At 32.7% G+C, this 19,694-nt stretch overlaps 1 protein-coding gene across 1 annotated transcript in view; it reads left to right on the top strand.

Moving 5' to 3' along the window:
- The window catches only part of LOC147068853 (glutamate receptor ionotropic, kainate 1-like), a 46,188-nt gene extending 28,838 nt beyond the window's left edge, over positions 1–17,350 (top strand). The window contains exons 8-14 of the mRNA XM_085951386.1: positions 1,084–1,307; positions 3,110–3,244; positions 4,518–4,722; positions 6,004–6,232; positions 8,871–8,983; positions 10,393–10,548; positions 16,992–17,350. Coding sequence (XP_085807512.1) covers positions 1,084–1,307; positions 3,110–3,244; positions 4,518–4,722; positions 6,004–6,232; positions 8,871–8,983; positions 10,393–10,548; positions 16,992–17,147 — 1,218 coding nt within the window. The 3' untranslated portion in view covers positions 17,148–17,350. The remainder of the gene's footprint in view (positions 1–1,083; positions 1,308–3,109; positions 3,245–4,517; positions 4,723–6,003; positions 6,233–8,870; positions 8,984–10,392; positions 10,549–16,991) is intronic.
- Positions 17,351–19,694: the final 2,344 nt, after the last annotated feature.

Genomic DNA, 19,694 nt, shown 5'->3' with positions numbered 1-19,694 from the left:
ACAAAATTGAAGAAAAACGGCCTCATTTAAACAGGAAAAAAATCTTCTTTCATCAGGACAATGCCCGTGTTCACACATGTTTACGATCAATGGCTAAAATTGAAGAATTGAAGTTCGAATTGGTCGACCACCCACCGTATTCGCCAGATTTAGCCCCCAGTGACTTTTTCCTTTTCTCAAACTTAAAAAAATGGCTAAGTGGACAACGTTTTTTTTCAAATGAAGAAGTCATCGATCGGACAAATGCTTATTTTGAGGACCTTCCGAAAACTTATTTTTCTGACGGTTTAAAAAAAATTGAGAAACGTCTAACCAAGTGTATTGAGCTCCAAGGAGATTATGTTGAGAAATAAAAAAAAAATACAAAAATAAAAACTGTTTTAATGCTTTTTTCTAAGGAATTATTGACCCACCCTCGTACCTAGTATACAATATTATTGATATGCCAAACTACCTCACTTTCCACAAAATTTTATTTGGCCATATCTTTGGCAGTATAATGAAAAGTGTGATACAATCGTATTTTAATTTATCGTTGTGAAATAATTGGAAACTGGTCCATTGTCATTTCTGTTTTAATCCTATACTAATTAATTGCTTAATACTTTGGACGCGGAAGACGCACACGGCGCGTCATGACCAGGCGGCCGATCGATGTAATTAACGTGCATTTTAAAGGGGGCAATTAAAATCTCATTATCTATTCAGCAGCGAAAGCGTTAATTAACCGTAATTTAAGAGACGAGACACTTATAATACATCAAAAATTAAATAAGTAAATTATGTAAAATACATTAACCATAATGGTACTATTAAATGTGTCAACCGCACGATGATCAGCATCATTCAATACGGCATATATACTACTATGAACTATCTTCAAGACGGTTGAAGTATTACGAGTTACATTGATGATAATATTAATTGATCTTAAAGAGTGTTTAATGGTAGAAAGAAATCACTCTTCGATTAGGCAGAGATTGAAATAATAGCATACATAGAAAAAGACATATTGCGAACTTTATTCTATTTTGATTGTCAGTTTCGATCCGTAATAATTTAATTTTCTTTGCCTACGATCAGAGGGCCCAAGCAGGCGTAGCCGACATAACGATAAACCCCGAGCGACTAAAATCGGTCGACTTCACTATTCCATTCATGGATGCCGGAATCGGTCTACTATACAACAGGTTCAACGTAAACTCAGAAAATACTTTCTCATTTCTTCAACCATTTTCGTCGAATCTGTGGACTTACATATTCGCCGCATATATTGCTGTCTCACTCATTCTCTACATTTTAACCAGGTATGTATTAATATCACCATTTTTTTAGATTAGCCGAGAAATCTATGGGAAAAAGATTCAGTAATCTATCAATAGTTATTTGGTAGAAAAAAACGAATAAAACTAATTTTAATTTATTCCTCCGTAAACTTCATAATTGAATTTCTTCAATGACCGATATTGTCTTACATTAAGTTATCAATTTCCTTTTAATGCAAACGACTTTCAATAATAGCTTTCTTAATTATTATACACGACCAATATAATATCGTCACCTCAATACTACAATACAACTAGATAACTCTGATTTGGTCATTGTTAGTAAAATAAAATTTAAACTGTACATACTTGATTAATATAAATTTAGGCTATAATTATTATTTAAAATAAAAATGGAAAATTGTGCTTGTCTGACTGGGTACAATTAAATAATGTTCATTTGTATGAAAAAATGTTGTAGATCTTATATTGGCTATACTTCAGCTGGGGCACGGTCTAAAACGATCGTGACTACGCGACGCGCAGATTGTGCAAACAACGCGTGACAAAACATAATTTGTCATAATAATTCATTATGCGTTCATTTAATGTTATATTTATTGTTATTTAAGTAATAATAATAATATATTCATTGACATGTTTTGTTTTTCATTTTTAGTCATCTTTACAAGATTTAAGAATTAATTCCTCCGACGCCATCACAAAACAAATTGACATGCTCACAGGTCGACTATCGCTCTCCGACTAGCAACGCATGCAAAATAATTACTTCCCACCTATTGCTGAAAACTATTTGCCGTTTCCCTAAAGTATGCTCTTCATGCATTCATAGTTTTAAAGTTATCAAAAATTTTCAAACACAAAATTAATATCTACAGTTTACCATTAACTCCTTAAATCCCTAGTTTTATCATTTTGTAGGGAAGGGAATGCAGAATCATATTCAATAACCGTCTTAAAAACAGAGGAAATTAAGTTATCTAGTTGTAGTATTGAGTTGACGATATTAATTTAATGGCTATTAAGTTTCGTAATGTTATTCGATAATTAGGGGTTTACGAACTGGAATATCGAAATAATTTATAATATTACTTACCCAATTTATCTATAATTATTGTTCATACTAACGTCTTGTTTTGTTTTATCAGACCCGGGATTCGAACCCGGGACCTACGACATTATATGCCGACACGTTATCACTCAGCCATAGCTAGCGTATTTTTCAATATGTGTGGTTAACATCAATTTCTCGTAAGAACAAAAATCAGTTATTACAATCTCCACCTGTGGGGGGGGGGGCATCTATGATTTTCTTAGGATGAAACATCTTAAAAGCAATAACTCTCTAGTTAAACATGCCGTATATTTATTCAATATAAATCCAATATAATCCAAAAATTTTATGAATATCTAAATTTCACTATAACTAATAATAATAAATGGCCTGTAACGAAATTATTTCGACTAAATACTAGGTATACAATTTTTTCATGTAATAACATTAAAAAATCATTCTTCAAATATAAATCCGAGGAGGAAAATATATATTATTAGATTGTTAAAATTATAAATGTGTAACTATATTTATTGTAAGTACAAAAATAGTTAAAGCCATATATTCAAGAATTTATTTGTTTTTAATTGAATATGCTATTTCAAAATAAAATTTGATGCTCAATTATTTTTCATTTCATTTCGAGCCATATGGACAATCTTTAATTAAAAATAGTTTATAGGCATTCATAAAAAAAAATTTGAATTTTCAGCATTTACTTACAGCAAATTGTCACTTTGCTAACAGTCTGTCCCTGAATTATTTACAGGATATCTTCCAAGGAACTGTGCAAACGTAATTCTGATTTCGAAAATAAAGGATTTGAGGAAACTCCGTCATTTTTTAATTGTATTTGGATGCCAATGGCAAACTTGTTGCATCGTGGAGGATACATCATGTCTAGGTAAGCATGAACATATAAAGTCGAGTTAACAAAAAATATACCCTTTGTTAGGATCTATAATCTCTCTTATATCCATGACCTGAATATCTTAAAAAAAATATCTTCGTCCTTCAAAATTTCAGTACCCACTAATTATACCTCAATAAATCGTAGCTCTCGTTTCCTAATGAATATGACAAAAGATTCATCAGAATCATCACCGTCTTGTGCAACAAATCTAATATTTTAAACCTCAATTCATTAGGACAAATTATTATTAAATTATGTCCGCGAATAGGTTCTGACCACGGTAAAAGGAACATCGGGGTGACAGAAAGAGAAATACTTAGAAGCTCCACACAAAATATTTATTGCGTCTCTAGAGAAATAAGGACGAGTCATTATGATAAAGAGAGCACCTACACGAGGTCTTCTCGTCAAGTAGACACCCTTCGTAGAAAAAAATATGTAAACTGATGATAATGATATCATTGTTTAACGATTTAAACTGATATTATTCAGTGGCGGTAAACACTGTCCTCATCTGTGGGTCTATTCTATGCTTATCGACCGCTAAAGTGATAAAGTGAAAAATATTATCACACTTAGGGTAGGTTTGTATCAAAATATTAGCACTTATTGTAACAATTACACGAAGCCGGTTTTTATTGTTGCAATAAGTGCTATATTTTAACAGCACCTATCTTGCAGCTGTTAAAATATCGTACTTATTGCAACAATAAAAACCGGCTTCGTGTAATTGTTACAATAAGTGCTAATATTTTGATACAAACCTACCCTAAGTTTGATACTATTTATCAATTTAGTGTTAGATAAGTATAGAATAGACCCACTGGTGGTACTAGCCATATATTGATTGAATTTGAAACATTGTTATTTATTCTTTAGCATCATCATCGTCAACCTAAATCTATCCACTGCCGGATGAAGGCCTCTTCAAACTGATTCCACTTCTCTCGGTCCTGTGCGTTGCATTGCCACGTACTTCCGCAGTACTTAATCATTCCATCGATCCAGCGGCCTCTAAGTCTACATTGTGGACGTTTTGTACCTCCTGGGTACCACTGGATGACTAGATTTGTTCAGCAATTGTCTCTTCTTCGAGCTATGTTTTAGAAAATAACTGGAAGAAAAATACTTGGGTCAATAGTTTCCAACATTAAAATAAGGAATTATATTTCATTTAGGATCCGAAATATAAAGTTACCTTTACAAGAACTACTATGATGGATGAAGGATTATTAAATTGTTTTAATTTTTAAACTGTTTACAGAAATATATCCTCACGAATGGCTGTAAGCGTCTGGTGGTTCTTCACTATTATCGTGGTTTCCTTTTACACAGCAAACTTGGCCGCTTTTCGTATAAAGGAGCGACTACAGACATCTGAAGCTACTATGCAAATTGACGACCTCCCCAAACAGAACATGATTAAGTACGGGGTGCTTATGGGTGGATCTACATCAGTATACTTCAAGGTACTTAATGACAGTTGACAACATTAAATTAATACTAGATTTTATAGCAAAATAAGTTTGTTATTGAAAGTAGATGTTGAGGATACTGCGGAAGGTGAAAACGACTATCTCAGTTCTGGATGAAATATTAGTGAGAGAACGACTCTCTGAAAATCTATTTTAGAGAATTCTTTGGTGACATATTATTATAATATGATATATATATATTCATATAAAAGATAAAAACAATATTGAGAGGCGCGTTTGCCAGAAAATACATTGAAGATCGACACGACAGAGGACCGTCACCCAATTAACGGTTCAACTAAGTGAAATAGATTATAGCCATCTCAATACTATCAGCCACCCAATCTAGCAGTAGAACAAGAATATTAGTAAAAGATATTACAAGACGAACCTTTACATAGAGATTCATTCTTCAACAATAGAGAGTGCGATAGAAAGTTTTAAATAAAGGTCAAACTATGTTCTTCTTCGAAGGCCAAAATCCTCAATCTTCCATCTCCACCGCCCCGATACTCGGTCCTACGCTGCTTTCACCCAGTCATTTACCAACAAAGGTTCCTTACTGTTTCATTCCAGATTTTTTTTTATATAAAAACCATGCCCTTGCTTTTTCGTACTTTAACATACGTAATTATGTTCCTTCATTTATACCTTTAATTTTCCTTATGGCCAGAATTAAATATTTTGTTTAGTGTTCTTGTGTTGTTCTATTGCTTAGTACTTCGTGAGGCTTTAGGAGGTCAATTTCATGGTTATGCTGTCTACACAGAGTCTTGAGAGTCCATCGCTCCCTTTCTAGTATAGGACATTCGTTGATGACATGTCACACAGTTTATGATGTGTAGCCGTCACATGGACAATAGTCATCGTCCCTCAATTTAAATCTTTTTAGATAGGCTCGCACCGCTCCGTGGCCTGTTAGTATCTGCGTGAGTTCATGTGAGATTTTTATGTTCCTGGCAAAAGTGATGACAGACTTTATGTTTGGAATAAACTTCTACGTTATTGATCCTGTAGCGGATGGTGTGTATCTGTGGTTCCATGGTTCCATATTATCTCGTCAGCCAAGTATATTAATATTGTAATCTCTTCAACTTGCAACTGTACAAGTTAAATGTTTCTTCTGGTAGACTAAGCATGAAATAATATTATCATAAGTAGTATAAATTTTAATATTCAATTGATTTTAGTTTATATCAGTAGATTCATGTGTATGTAGTCTTTATGAAAATAATATATTAAATAAAATATCAAGGTTTTCTTGTTATTTCGCAGAATTCGGAATTTTCGCAGTACCGACGCATTTGGGAGATCATGAACGCTGACCCGTCGAATGCACCCGCCAGTTACAATGAAGGAGTGGACCGGGTGAAAAAGTCGAAGGGAATATACGCCTTCTTCATGGAGACAACCGCGCTGGAGTATTTTGCAGCACGAGACTGCAGTCTCACACAACTTGGAAATGCGATTGCGCCCAGGTCCTTTGGGATCGCAATGCCATTTAGTTAGTAAACTCTATACATAATAATTATTAATACCTTATTTATAATTAACTATTTCTTTTATTCAACGAATAATTCACAAGATTTAAGAATGTACCATTTCAATTATTGAACATACATAATTTTGAAAAACACTTTCTGAGAGAATATATTATAAGAAATAGAAAAAATTAGGCCACCCCGGCAGGGAATCGAACCCTGCATCTCCCGGGTTTATGCCCCGTCAGCGCATTACCTGTATGCTACGCAATGACATACTAATTGCGACAAATTTTAACTATTGGCCACTTTTAATACCCACTCACCAGTGCTCTTCCAAATCAAGCTACTTTGGCAATCGATTTTTGTTTATTAAATCAAAGTAGATACCTATTACTTCAATTACTAACCGACGTCGTGGATTTCTCCAATATTTTTATGATGTAACTTACTTGAACTTGCTAATAATTTATAATTAACTATTTCTTTTATTCAACGAATAATTCACAAGATTTAAGAATGTACCATTATAATTATTGAACATACATAATTTTGAAAAACATTTTCTGAGAGAATATTATTATAACCAATAGAAAAAATCTTTTTTTGAAAAAAGTCAAAGTAGCTTGATTTGGAAAAGCGCTGATGAGTGTGTATCAAAAGTGGCCAATAGTTAAAATTTGTCGCAATTAGTATATCACTGCGTAGCATAGAGGTATTGGCACAGATGGGGCGTAAACCCGGGAGATGCAGGGTTCGATTCCCTGCCGGGGTGGCTTACTTTTTTCAAAAAAAAAGATTTTTTCTATTGGTTATATTCTCTCAGAAAGCGTTTTTAAAAAGTATGTATATTTAATACTTAATTGTTTGCAAATGTTTTAAAAGGGGCGAGTGGACTGTATTAGCGGGGGGAGAAACTGCACGAATATGAAAAAAGAAATGGGTAAGTGTAGATTAACGGACCGGAGTCACTAACCTTGAAGTATTTTGAATATTGTAGACGATTAGGATCCCAGGACATAGACTTGAATTTTATTTATATATAATGTAACACTAGTATTAGCGATGTGAACTGCATTTTAACATCGTCGGTTTAAACGACGTTGTCGTTACGTTTTACCCTTAATTATAATAACCCAAGTGTGCATTGAATTATCATTGTATATGGGGGTGGGATTTGGAAGGTAGATAATATGATATTGGTCCCAACAGTAATTATTACAAAAACATTTCCTGTGTATTCTTTCTCCTTCGTTTCTTTGTTTTCGTGAGAAATATTGAATGACATATGAAACTGGTACCTTTATGTTTACAAATAAAACAAGAGTAGGTATATAATAATATATTTAATATTATAATGAATATATTCTTCATTTTACTTCAGTTGACCAATTCTCATAAAAAAATAGTATTATGTCGATTTTGGAATTCCAATTTTACTGGAAAAAGTAAGTATATTATTTAAAAATAAAATAAAACCGATAGAATTCACAAAATTAGACCGAACTACGTATTATAATATGAGAATTATCCGTTTAATTGAGGGTACTACATATAAATTATTTACTACTTAAAATCATACTTAATGTATTCAAATATAGAATATTTGATATGTACAACATAATATTACAATATATACAGTTACATACAAAAGTTCAAAGTAATTTGCCTCATATATATTTTAATTAATAAAAAAAAAACAATTCTTCGCTATTGATTGAAATAATGCATCAAAGTTGGATGATGGATGCTACCAATTTTGTAACAAATTTCAATTTTACTATTTACAACTTAATATTTTCGTCAAACTTTACTATTGAAGGATCTGGATTTGAGCCAACAAATTGTCTCATAATATTGTGAAAAAATGGATACTATTTTTTTTTGACAAATCGTCATTCGGGTTCTAATTTAATATAAGGGGAATATTAGTTTTTCAATTTTTATCAGTTATTATAAATATGTGTAGTTGTAGTATTTCGTCAATAGCCATTTTCACAATAAATTGGCTGTGTAGTTATTACTCAAAATGTTATTGTCATGAATTACTCATAACAACGCACTGCATGATTTAATTCAATGGTTGAATTTTATTAATTAAAAACTTAAGAATCACACTTATATCAGTGTAAAACTGCTTCGACGAAATATTAAAAAAAACGATTGGTAGTAACTAACTTTGGATCTGACACCTTTAAGTATTGTTTCTCGGTTACGTATATATTTGAATAATATATATATTTTCTTAAATGAACATATTTTGAAAACACATCCTCACGTATTCGCGACAATGTCCATTGAGCCACCGTCCTACGTAATTACGACAAACATCCGAAATGCTTTACAAATCGAATTGTTTTGGCAATCGACTTGTGTGGTTTGAATCAATGTACGGATAATAGGAACTTACTTTTGATTCCTAGCAGACGTCAGTTCATGTCATGTTCGTGTCATTTTTTTCAAAGATTGTTTCTAGTAAGTCTATCTGAGGTATTTTTAAATTACCCATTTAGGTATGTTACAAACTCAATCTTGTGAATAAAATTCCTTGAATAATAAAATTAATATTTTCTTACGCGGTCAAATTTAATGTTAGCGTCTAATTACCTTGGCGAACTATTTACCGGAAATGGTATATAATAATATAACCTATTTTTTCAGATTCGCCGTACAGGTCGGCCTTTAGTGGAGCCATTTTGAAAATGAGAGAAAATGGTAGACTGGAATATATCAAAAGAAAATGGTGGAGTGACATTGATGGCCGAATGTGTCTAGTAAGATTACGCCATTTTAATTACACTAATATAAAAACTTCCTCTACTTATATATTCTATTAATTAAGATACAATTTACTTATTAGAATTCTATGGTAGAATAGTATAACTAATAGTAATTTATTGAGAAATATTCCAAAATGATATTAGAGATTAAGATCTTCTTAGATTTGTGATTCAATTCGATATCTAATTATGTCTATTTTCTCTCAAAACTCGCCAAAGTAACATTTCAAAATGAATTGATCAAGTTTTTCCAAAGGCCATTTTGATGCGGCATAATGAAAAGACAAAATAGCGTGGATAACAAAAACCTTAAAGGTTTTTGATAATAATTATTATGACTATTACAAAACGCGCATTGGATGCGACATTTTGCAATAACTCGTTGGTCAGCACCCTTGGTTATACCTGCAGGCCATGCGTTTATAGCTGGACTCAAAAATGTGTAGTGTCTGGGTATGGGTAAATGTGCGGATCCAGTTAAAGCGATGAGACACTATAAGTAGTGTGCGAGGTAAATGTGGAAGTCAGTGGCCCCTTCCATATTTTCTTAAAAATCAATAATAAATAAATGAGCATGGTAAAAAAATACATGAATTTGAATCCCACTTGGTTTTTTTAATTTGTAATCATAAATTCTCAAATCTTCTGACACAATAATATATTAGATACGAGGGTTGTCCAAGAATTAAAGACCTTTTTATAAAATATATAAAATTTTCTTTTTATAAAAAAATCATACGAAATTTTAGGTACATATCCCCACTATTTTTCGACATAGTCCCCGTTACGTGATACTAGGTCCTTGATTCCCTTATCGTAGAACTCCGGCTCCGCCGTCGCCAAAAATGTTCTCACCTCTTCCTCCACGTCCTCGTCGGTCTCGAAGTTTTTTCCAGCCAAATGTTATTTCAGGTGAAGAAAAAGATGGAAATAACTCTGCACCAGGTCGGAGTTATGAGCAGGATGACGGAGGACATCACATTTAAATGAGTCCAAAAGGTTCAAAAAAACCTAAGTGCACACCTTTGCATACCTCAATTTTCCCCTCAAAATCGTTTGTATGGTAGACTTACTGACGTCTGGGATCAAAATTTCGAGCCCATGCACTGCCAGACGGCGATTTTCACGAACCTTATCATCGATTTTCTTCAATAAAACGTCACCAAGTGAGGACCTCCTTCCTCTCCCCTCCTCACCATGTACACTCGCTCTGCAAATGTCATACTGAAGCAGCTACAGTGCCGGCTCACCACTCGTTCAGGAGAGGGAAGTCTACGCCCCACGCCATTGCTGCTATCTTTTGAGAAATAATATCCGCGTCGTCAAAAATGAATAATGGTTTTTAATTCTAGGACAACCCTCGTACAAAACAATACATAATTAACTATTATATTCATTTTTAGGGTGATGTCAAAGTTCGATCGGAGTACCCAAACCAGCTCGACTTGTCAGACATGGGCGGTATCTTCGTTGTATTACTGTATGGTGTTGCAGTAGCAGTGTTGGTGGCATTTTTAGAATTTTTGTTGCATGTCAAGAATGTTGCAAAAAGGGACGAGGTACGTACAACATATCAAACGCATTGAACTACGAGTACTATAGTAGAGATAGCAGTTACAACAGTAAACAGCAGTCCCAGAACATTATTAGTTTTGTAACAGTAACAATGTACTTACAAAATAATATTTGTCAAAGCGTAGATAGTTCCGAGTAGTAAGACCGGGCATGGTTGGATGTTGGGTTTTATTGGTCATACAAAATAAAATATTTTAGTCATAATATGTATATGGCAATATCAGTATGGCGCCCACATTACATATCATTTACAAGATAAATCTTGTATTATATTATTATATTAATAATAGTCAAAGATAGTAAATCTTCTTTAGGTTGGAGCCTTCTATTATTTTCTTATAAAAATCGCTGAAGGCCATTTCAATTTGACGTGTGCCACTTTTGTATCCAAAATTATTCAAGCACATAGTTTGTATGAAAATTAGTGGTCCTCGCAGAACATAATTATTAATAAGATAGAATGCAGACCTAGAACAGATTTGGTGTACCATGTCTTAATAATGACGATCAGATTATACAACGTAAGAATTACAAAACTTGTTCAGTTTATTATATATAATATTATTATTAATTTATCTGTCGTTTGCATGGTAGAACTCCATTATAATGATTTTTAAACAACTTATTAAAGTAGAATTTTCTAAATTTCCTCAAATATCAACAATGAATGCGCGTTTCATTAAGTGATAAAAATCCTAATTGATTAGAGTTTTGTACTATTTCGTTTGAGTCAATGTTTGCGTCTCGGGTTTCGCCTTTCGGTATCTTAACTCTTTTCGTTTTCAGCGTGTATTTGCCATTGGTGAGTACGCATAGTGCCTGAAGATTTTCTCAAATGGAATAGTACAAAACTCAAATCAATTAGAATTAATAATTGAAAATAACATATTCTTTAACACGTGTTTAAGTTTATCCAATATTTCTCAACACCCATGAAATATACCTTCTTATAGTCTCACATAGAAAGTACCTAATTTTTGTGTTTTCAAGTGGTCCTTTTTTGCAACCACCTCCATACCTGCGTTTAGACTTCATCTATATACAAAAAGGTTTTATTCAACATCATTGGTAATGTCTAAGTAATAGTAGTCAGTAGTTACAAGTAAACATCAATTTTTCTACTGGTCCTAAATAATTATAGAAATTCGTGAAAATAAACTTCCTCTGCTGTCCTCTGGGAAAGTGTTGTTTTTTATTATTCTATTTTTTATTCGCCAAGTACAAAGTAAAGTAAAGTTTTCCTTCACCGACGATCTTTTCGCTTCCGCTAATGAACTCAATATTGCATTTGGACGCCCGGCCCCTCAGGGTTTCTCGCTTTTCACGATGCACTTTTGAAAACTTGCCAACTCTTAAAACGAATCAATTGATACGTTTTCATCGTGAAACTTTAAATGAATCGCAAAAAATATTATTACGTAATAAGTTAACCTGATTTATTCGTAGGTATATCATGAATTAATTCAAAAAATAAAAATAAAACATTTTTTTTATATTGTGATGACCGTAAAAATGTGTACAACTTTTCAAGGCGCGATCTAAAAACGTTGCAGAACAGAACATGTTGTAAATCGTACTGGAATTAATAATTGACCATGCAGACAGTTTCATACGCGGATAGATTTACAAGCTCATCCAAAACTACTTACAGACTCACTGTGACATCACTACGCCAGAACAACAATATGGCCACGAGCACGCGATTATGACTTATGAGTGCAACTATCCACTAGTAGTTTTAGCCCCAGACCATATTGTGTACAACTACAGATAGGCTAGAATATATTAACAGACTATCTTGACATGGGGAATGCATGCGGAAAGTTGCGCGGACAAGCGACGAGGTGCAATAAGGTAATAGGCAGGGTACTGTGAGGAATCTGAGTTTCGTGGCGTGTGACTTCCGGACGACCATGGGTCCGGACGTACCATATTGAAAATGCAGGCCACCTGCGTGTAGCTATCAATCAGCAGTGACTGTAGTTGACGGTCACTTTTGCGCGATCTGTAATTGTGTAGACTTTGTATCCTTTAATCATAATAGTATCGCGTTTAGTGACGTAGAGGCCCGACGCACTGACTGATCGCATTAAAATAACTTTTATTGTACAATGAAATAATTTTATTAGTGACTTCAACTGTTTCGAGGCTCTTTTTTAATCGGTACTACCGGTATTGGTATTTTCATTCGTTATTGCAATCCTATGTACTTTCATACGAATACGTAATTTTTCAATGCGTTTGCTGTCATTTGAAAAATGCGGTTATTTGGCTAATAACTTATACACATTATAATATAATGGTATTACAACAAGCTTTCAAACATAATAGTCTCCTTCTCGTGTTTGTGCTATACTAATTTTAATATAATTATAACAAACAAAATAAAAATGCCTCTCAAGTAATCCATCTAGTAATATTATGTGAAGATATTTTAGAAAACAGGGTAATCATACTCGTAGTATAAACTTCTAAGTATGGAGATGTTACGTTGCCGTACAGCGAAGGCGTTTACGCGTCACGTCTGAAGGCGTCGCAAGCGTTGCGGCGCTTCGTTTAAGTTCCACTAATGAACTGGCTAATGTCAGACGACCAACTTTTCACTTCGCACTTCATATTTTGCGACATTTTTCTTCAGCTGCCGCCATTAAAATAAGGGGATGACACTTTTTAAAGCGCAGGAATCTCTTTAGAATGAAAATAATTCTCAATGGCCGGCATTAGGACCTAACAAACATGCAACTCAGTTTTTTTCCGCCTCTCCATTGAAATAAATGACTGAAAAATTCATTACATTAAAATTTATCTCAGTTTAGGCAGTTTTTTCGTTTCATTACTTTACTAAATTAGATGACAATGCCACCACAGCTGGAGTATTTTACGCAAAGGGCGAGTATTCGGAAGGGTGTATTAAACTTAATTGGTCATAAAAAATAATTTCCTTAAATGCCTTTAAATGTATAAATGTAGTATTGTCTACACGGTATTTTGACGAATTGTTATAACAAGTGATTCAAAGGAATATTAGATTACTGGATATTATTTTATCTTATTATTTTTTAATATTATTTATTAATACTGAACATACAACAAGATTTCAGAATCGTATCTTTGTATATTATAAGTACATTGTAAATATAATTATTTTTTATAACAAACTAATTACCTGCTTCCATCTGCGGTGGAAGAAATATCGAAATGGAGCAAGAGTTGAGACCGCACCGCCTTCCAGATGGTGCCAGATGAAAAGGTTTCAGATTTGTGAAACGCTAACCCGTATTCAGACCAGTGTAACCGGAGCAAATGGAAAAATGAGGACAGGAAAACTCCGATGATCTTATGACTAGATAATATAGACTATGAATGTAGCGCTGAGGAAACCGTGGAACACATATGATAATATTTCCACTTGCTGCAGCCACCTGTTCCATCGACGACTTGCACAACAATAAGTCAATGATGCAGCCATAAAAATGTAGATGCATCTCACGTAGACAAAATGTAAGCAGACAATTTGTCTTCATCGACGAAGTCTGTTATCTCTAATAAGTAATTATTGGAACGGCTCGATCGCCTCGAGAGTCACTGGAAAGGGTAAACTCGTGATAGTCTTTAATAATTTGTCACTCCAGCAAGTTGAGGCCCTTCTGTGTCCAAGAAGTGTCCAGTTTCGTCAATAACAAACGATATATCCATATAATATTAACTATCGGCGTTCCTGCAGAAAATATGACCAACGAATTGAAGTACTTCTTGAAGAATTTAGTCGGAAATACCTAATAGATCAATCTAGTTACTCCATCAAACAATAACTTTTAATTTGAATTTGAATTTTTAATTTGAATGTTCAATTTAATTATGTGTGGAGCTTTATCTGATCTAATATTTTCTTCTAAAAACCCAATAGTAATATGTAACAAACTATTTCTTATATTCAACGAATAATTCACAGGATTTTGAGAATGTAACATTCCATACATTGAACATAGTACATAACTTGAAAATATCTCAGATATACCCACTAGAAAAAAACATATTTGAAAAAATACCGTCGAGCTTTGTATTTTTTTCAAATATGATTTTTTCTAGTGTGTATACGAGTATATCTGAGAATTTTTCAAGTTATGTATGTCCGATAATATGTATTTAATTGTAGATACCATAAAATAACTTCCCATTATACATACATCACGTTTATTAAATCTAAAAAATCGCAATGATTATTAAAATATTGTCAATTTTCAGCTTGATAATTTTGGTTCTACATAATGAGATATTTTTAAAAATAAATTACTTCATGATAAATTTAAGTCATAAAATGCCTGATAGCATATATGACATAAAATATATCAATTCTATCAAACGATAATATTATAATAATCTATTTTACAACATACCAAGTGACGTTCACCATTTAGATATTAAACATTGATTCTAATTGGATTACCCTGTTGATACGTGTATAACTTAAAACAGCTATCGATAACTTAAAAGCAGTAGAGTTAACAAAAACATATAAATATGAAGGCAGATTCTATCAATTAAAAATCTCACTTCTATCCAGGTATTGGTGGATAGGCTATCAGTATTACTACAATAAGTATTATAAGGTTAATCAAGTTTTCTCTGATACAAGATAGTTCTAACCGTGAATGATTTATTTATAAACGTTTCTGTTTTTCTCGGCTGTGTTTCTCCTCCTAATAGCTATGTTATCATTATTCTATGATGGCTGTTGAATAGTGGAATTGGAAGATAAAGTTTGTAAACTCTTTAGATGAGTTAATTTGAAACATGGAATCAGAATAATATCTGAACATTTGAATTTTGTACACAATTCTCTGTAGAGATGAACAGTTATCTGTCTACTAATGTTATTTTCTCAAATATCACATTATCAACTATTTTCAATGACACCAATTATTTAATGATTTTAATTATTTTTCAAACTAATCTTACAATTTCTATACTTATATAATATATCGTCACCTCAATACTACAACTAGATAACTCGATTTTCACTGTTTTTGAGATACCTATTGAATATGTTTCTAAATTTTCCTCTCTACAAAATGATAAAACTGTGTAAGTCAGAAGTTAATGGGAACTGTATTAAGTTTGTGTTTGAAAATATTAGATAACTTTAAAACCATAAACGCATTAAATAAATAAAATAATACTTATATCTACAATATTTTTTCATACAATTGAACATTATTTAATTGTTCCCAATTAGACAAGCACAATTTTCCATTTGTATCTTAAATAATAATTATGGCCTAGGTTTTATGTCAATCAAATAAAGAATTTCATTTTTCCAACCATGACCAAATCAGAGTTATCTAGTTGCAGTATTGAGGTGACGATATAAATATTACATGAAGTGTTATACAGCATTCGCATTAGGTACCTTTTTGGAAGTTATTGAGGTAACGTCAGTTTCTAATATAGCCCACATCGCGATTATCTTCAGTCAAAATGGAATTTAGTCTTTTGTAACAAATTATTAAGGAAACGTTTTTATTTTACTGAAACAGTCGATTTCGCTTAATTGGGACACATCATAACTAAGTTATTGTGGCCAAATTAAATGGTTAGCCAAATTAAGAGAATTCTACATAAAACTAAACAATGAATATTTTTCCCTAAAATTTAGTTCATCTCTATACAGTAGTCAAGTGAATAATAAATCGAAAATAAAATAATAAGGAGGTAGGTACATATAAAATGCATGAATTGTTATCTGTCTTCTGTTTTTGTTATCCGATTCACACATCTAAACTCGTCACGACTGCAACTCGTCGAAAATGTCGATGTGATTTTTTTTACACGTCATATAATTTTATGATAATGTACCAGTTGAGAAAAATTCCTTAGTGGTAATCATCTGTCTACCGGTTAACCCCCCCACCATCATCAGGCATAACAGATATCAAAATTATTCTGCCAGAGCCTGTGAGTCCGCTTTGCAAAAGCTCTGAAAAAATTGTAGCGCCAGGCGGTGGTTATTCTGACAAATAGTTTTCCCGTAGATGAAAAATATACCTAACGTAAATAATAAACTTCCGAGCATATTACGAGTATCATTCAGCTGTAGAGTCAAGATTATGAATCTAATACACTTATCCTAGATTATCCAACTGTAACTGCTAGATTTAAACTAACTTGTTTTTTTATTTGTCGTCATTCAATATTCAATTCTCTTTATTACATTGATACAAAAATTAGAAAGAGAATCTTTTCCGGCCTCGTTTCTCGTCCGCTGTCCTCGTTTCATCCTTCGCAATAATAGACACTCTCTCAAAAATTAATATTAATTTTAATTCAATATTAATCGTATGCTCATACCCTAAGTAAGTAAGTATTAATATTAATATATTACTTTATGCTCAGGGAACTCAGAAACATATACTATTCTGTGTTTCAGATAACAGTAAAGAGCGCATTTCATAAGGAGTGGAGTATGGCTATCAACATATGTGTTAATACGAGACCAGTTTACAAAAATGCAGCTTCCACTCCATCACACTCCCAAAACCACCAGGATGATACTCCAATGAAGGATCTGCAAACAGTTTATTAAAATATTATGCAATACTATATTTCCTATAAAATTCATTTGATTGCCATTTGCATTCCTTAGATCATTCTCAATATAATAAAATGGTTTATTTTGTATCCAGTTTAATAATTATTATTCTATGGCATAAAGTTTAATATTTATTTCGTCATTAATATTATTTACAATATTTACATAATTTCAATTACATATATTTAACATTAAAAGTATTTTTTTTCTTCTATGAAGCCTTTACTTAGTATAATAATTATATTATACAATCATAGACACTGATGCTCATGTATATAAGACCCTCAGGACCCAGCACTCTGCATTTAAAATAGTTGCGATAATTATTGGGAAACATTACGCGGAGAATCATTGTCATCATCATCAGTCTGGGTTGGTCCACTGCTGGATCAAATCCTCCCTTAGCTGATTTCACTCTTCTCGGTATCTAGTTCTTCGCTGCCACGTACAACAAATAAACTTTATAAATTCGTCTATGCAGCGGGGGTTAAGGCATTCTCTTTGTTATCCTCTCATCGAGCGACATGCCAGCCCATTGCGATTTCATCTGCTTGGCGACGTACTATTCTCTGCCTCCTTGTCCATTGGTATTGTGTGGTCTTTCCGCGTTATGCCCAACATGCCTTTTCCAATGCCATGTTGAGCTGCTCGTATTTTTTAGAACTCTCTTACGTTAAAGGGTCATGTTCCACATGAATACCTGAGCACTGGTAGAGTATACGCTTCATAACTTTGCATTCCGGCTCTAGGATGATAATGATGTAATAGATTCTAATTTATTTCTTTTACATATTATCTATTTATGACAACGTGTATTAATATAAGTGAATATCATTTGATTTAATTTTATGCGAGGTAATCAGGCAAAGAGGCGTATCAGTGTAGTAAAAGTGCAAAAAAGTGCAAAGATATAAATGGTACCTATACTCTACCACATATTGATTGAATACTTTACGCTTAAGACACAAAGAGAGATCACTTTGTAAGATACTATTCAGGAGCCCAAATATGCTCCATGTTTGGTTCTGCGATGTAACGTAATAATAATATATATTACAAACATTGTGTGCCATAAGATTTCTTACCCTTTGAATGTGCGATAAGTAATTTTAAAAGTTATTTGAGAAAATAATAGAAAAGAACATTCCGTTTTATCAAAGCGTAATAAATAATTGAAACGTCTCGCGAGGATAGGACATTCAGTGGCGCGTGAACTGTGAACACGGCTCTAGAAAATGCTCCCGACCCCCACCAACAGTCATAATATCACCCTCCTACCTACCCACTACATAAATCTTTAATGCCCTAACACTTTGAGTTTTACTTCAGTTTAATCTAATGCCGCCTGTTTTGAATACTGCGATTACATAGGAAACTTTTTGGAAGTACTCCGCTAATTTCTTCTCGAAATAGATAGAAAATCGTTGCCTACATTCGAGAGTTAATTATTTAATACTCCGTATAATACGCGTAACATGTAAAGCATTAAATTTAATTTTAGTGGATAGTCGGATGATCCCAAATCTCACTTAAATATGACAAAGTTTGGCAGCAGAAAAACGAACATAGGTACTAGGTACCTACCAGTGGCGAAGGGTGAAGGTAGGCTGTTAAGATCCGACATAAATAGTGCACACCAAACTTTATCAGTCATACGTATTTGTTTTCATTGAAATAAGACTACATTTTACAGATGGTGTTGGTTAGTTTTTAAAATTCAATTAAACCATGCAAAACCAAGCCATACTTATACTTAGATAATAGTAAAAAAATACTCGTCTCTCTATAAAATATCTAAAATTATGCAATTATATCATACATAACTTTGCATATTTTATAGATATAATAATATTTTTTATCTATCATAGTTTGGTTTGTGCCAATAATTTATGTGTAATATGACGTATTCTTAATGAAAACGAAAACTAATAAGTATGAATGAAAAAGTATGCACAATTTTATCGTATCTCCCAAAATATACCAAAACTATTATGGTTTGGTTTAGGCAGGGCTTAATTACTATCTAAAAATTAACCAACGCCATTTGTAAATTGTAGTCTTAGTTCAACAAAAACAAATACGTATGATTAATAAAATTTAATGTGCACTATTTATTTCGGATCTTAACAGCCTACCTCTACTCTTCGCTACTGGTACCTACACATTATAGTCCGAGCTTATGCTCGAGAATGTCCACAAAATACCGCCTATCTTCTACTCTTTTCTAAGCGAATATTAAAGACCTTAAAAATACCTTGGTAAAAACTCAATAGCTAATCATTTTCTTAATTTTACGTTTACCTTGACTAGTAAAGATTAAAATTTAATTAGTCATACATATTAAATTATTAATATTCATCATTTTTTTTATTTAAAATATGCAGTGACATCTATCTAACTGCAATGAAATCTCGTGATCATTCAAGCCTTCTCATGATTTTAAATTGGAAGCAAACATAGTGATATTATCATAATATAATTTGTACTAAGCGATTAGTCAAGGTAGAAACTCGTTATATACCAGAAAAACGTAACTGTATA

Source organism: Rhyacophila brunnea, unplaced genomic scaffold, assembly GCF_057557595.1.
Source record: "Rhyacophila brunnea isolate RB1 unplaced genomic scaffold, BYU_Rbru_1.0 scaffold_24, whole genome shotgun sequence".
NCBI classification, from domain to species: domain Eukaryota; kingdom Metazoa; phylum Arthropoda; class Insecta; order Trichoptera; family Rhyacophilidae; genus Rhyacophila; species Rhyacophila brunnea.
The sequence above is the reverse complement of the archived record's forward strand: the minus strand, read 5'-3'. Positions and strand labels throughout refer to the sequence as shown.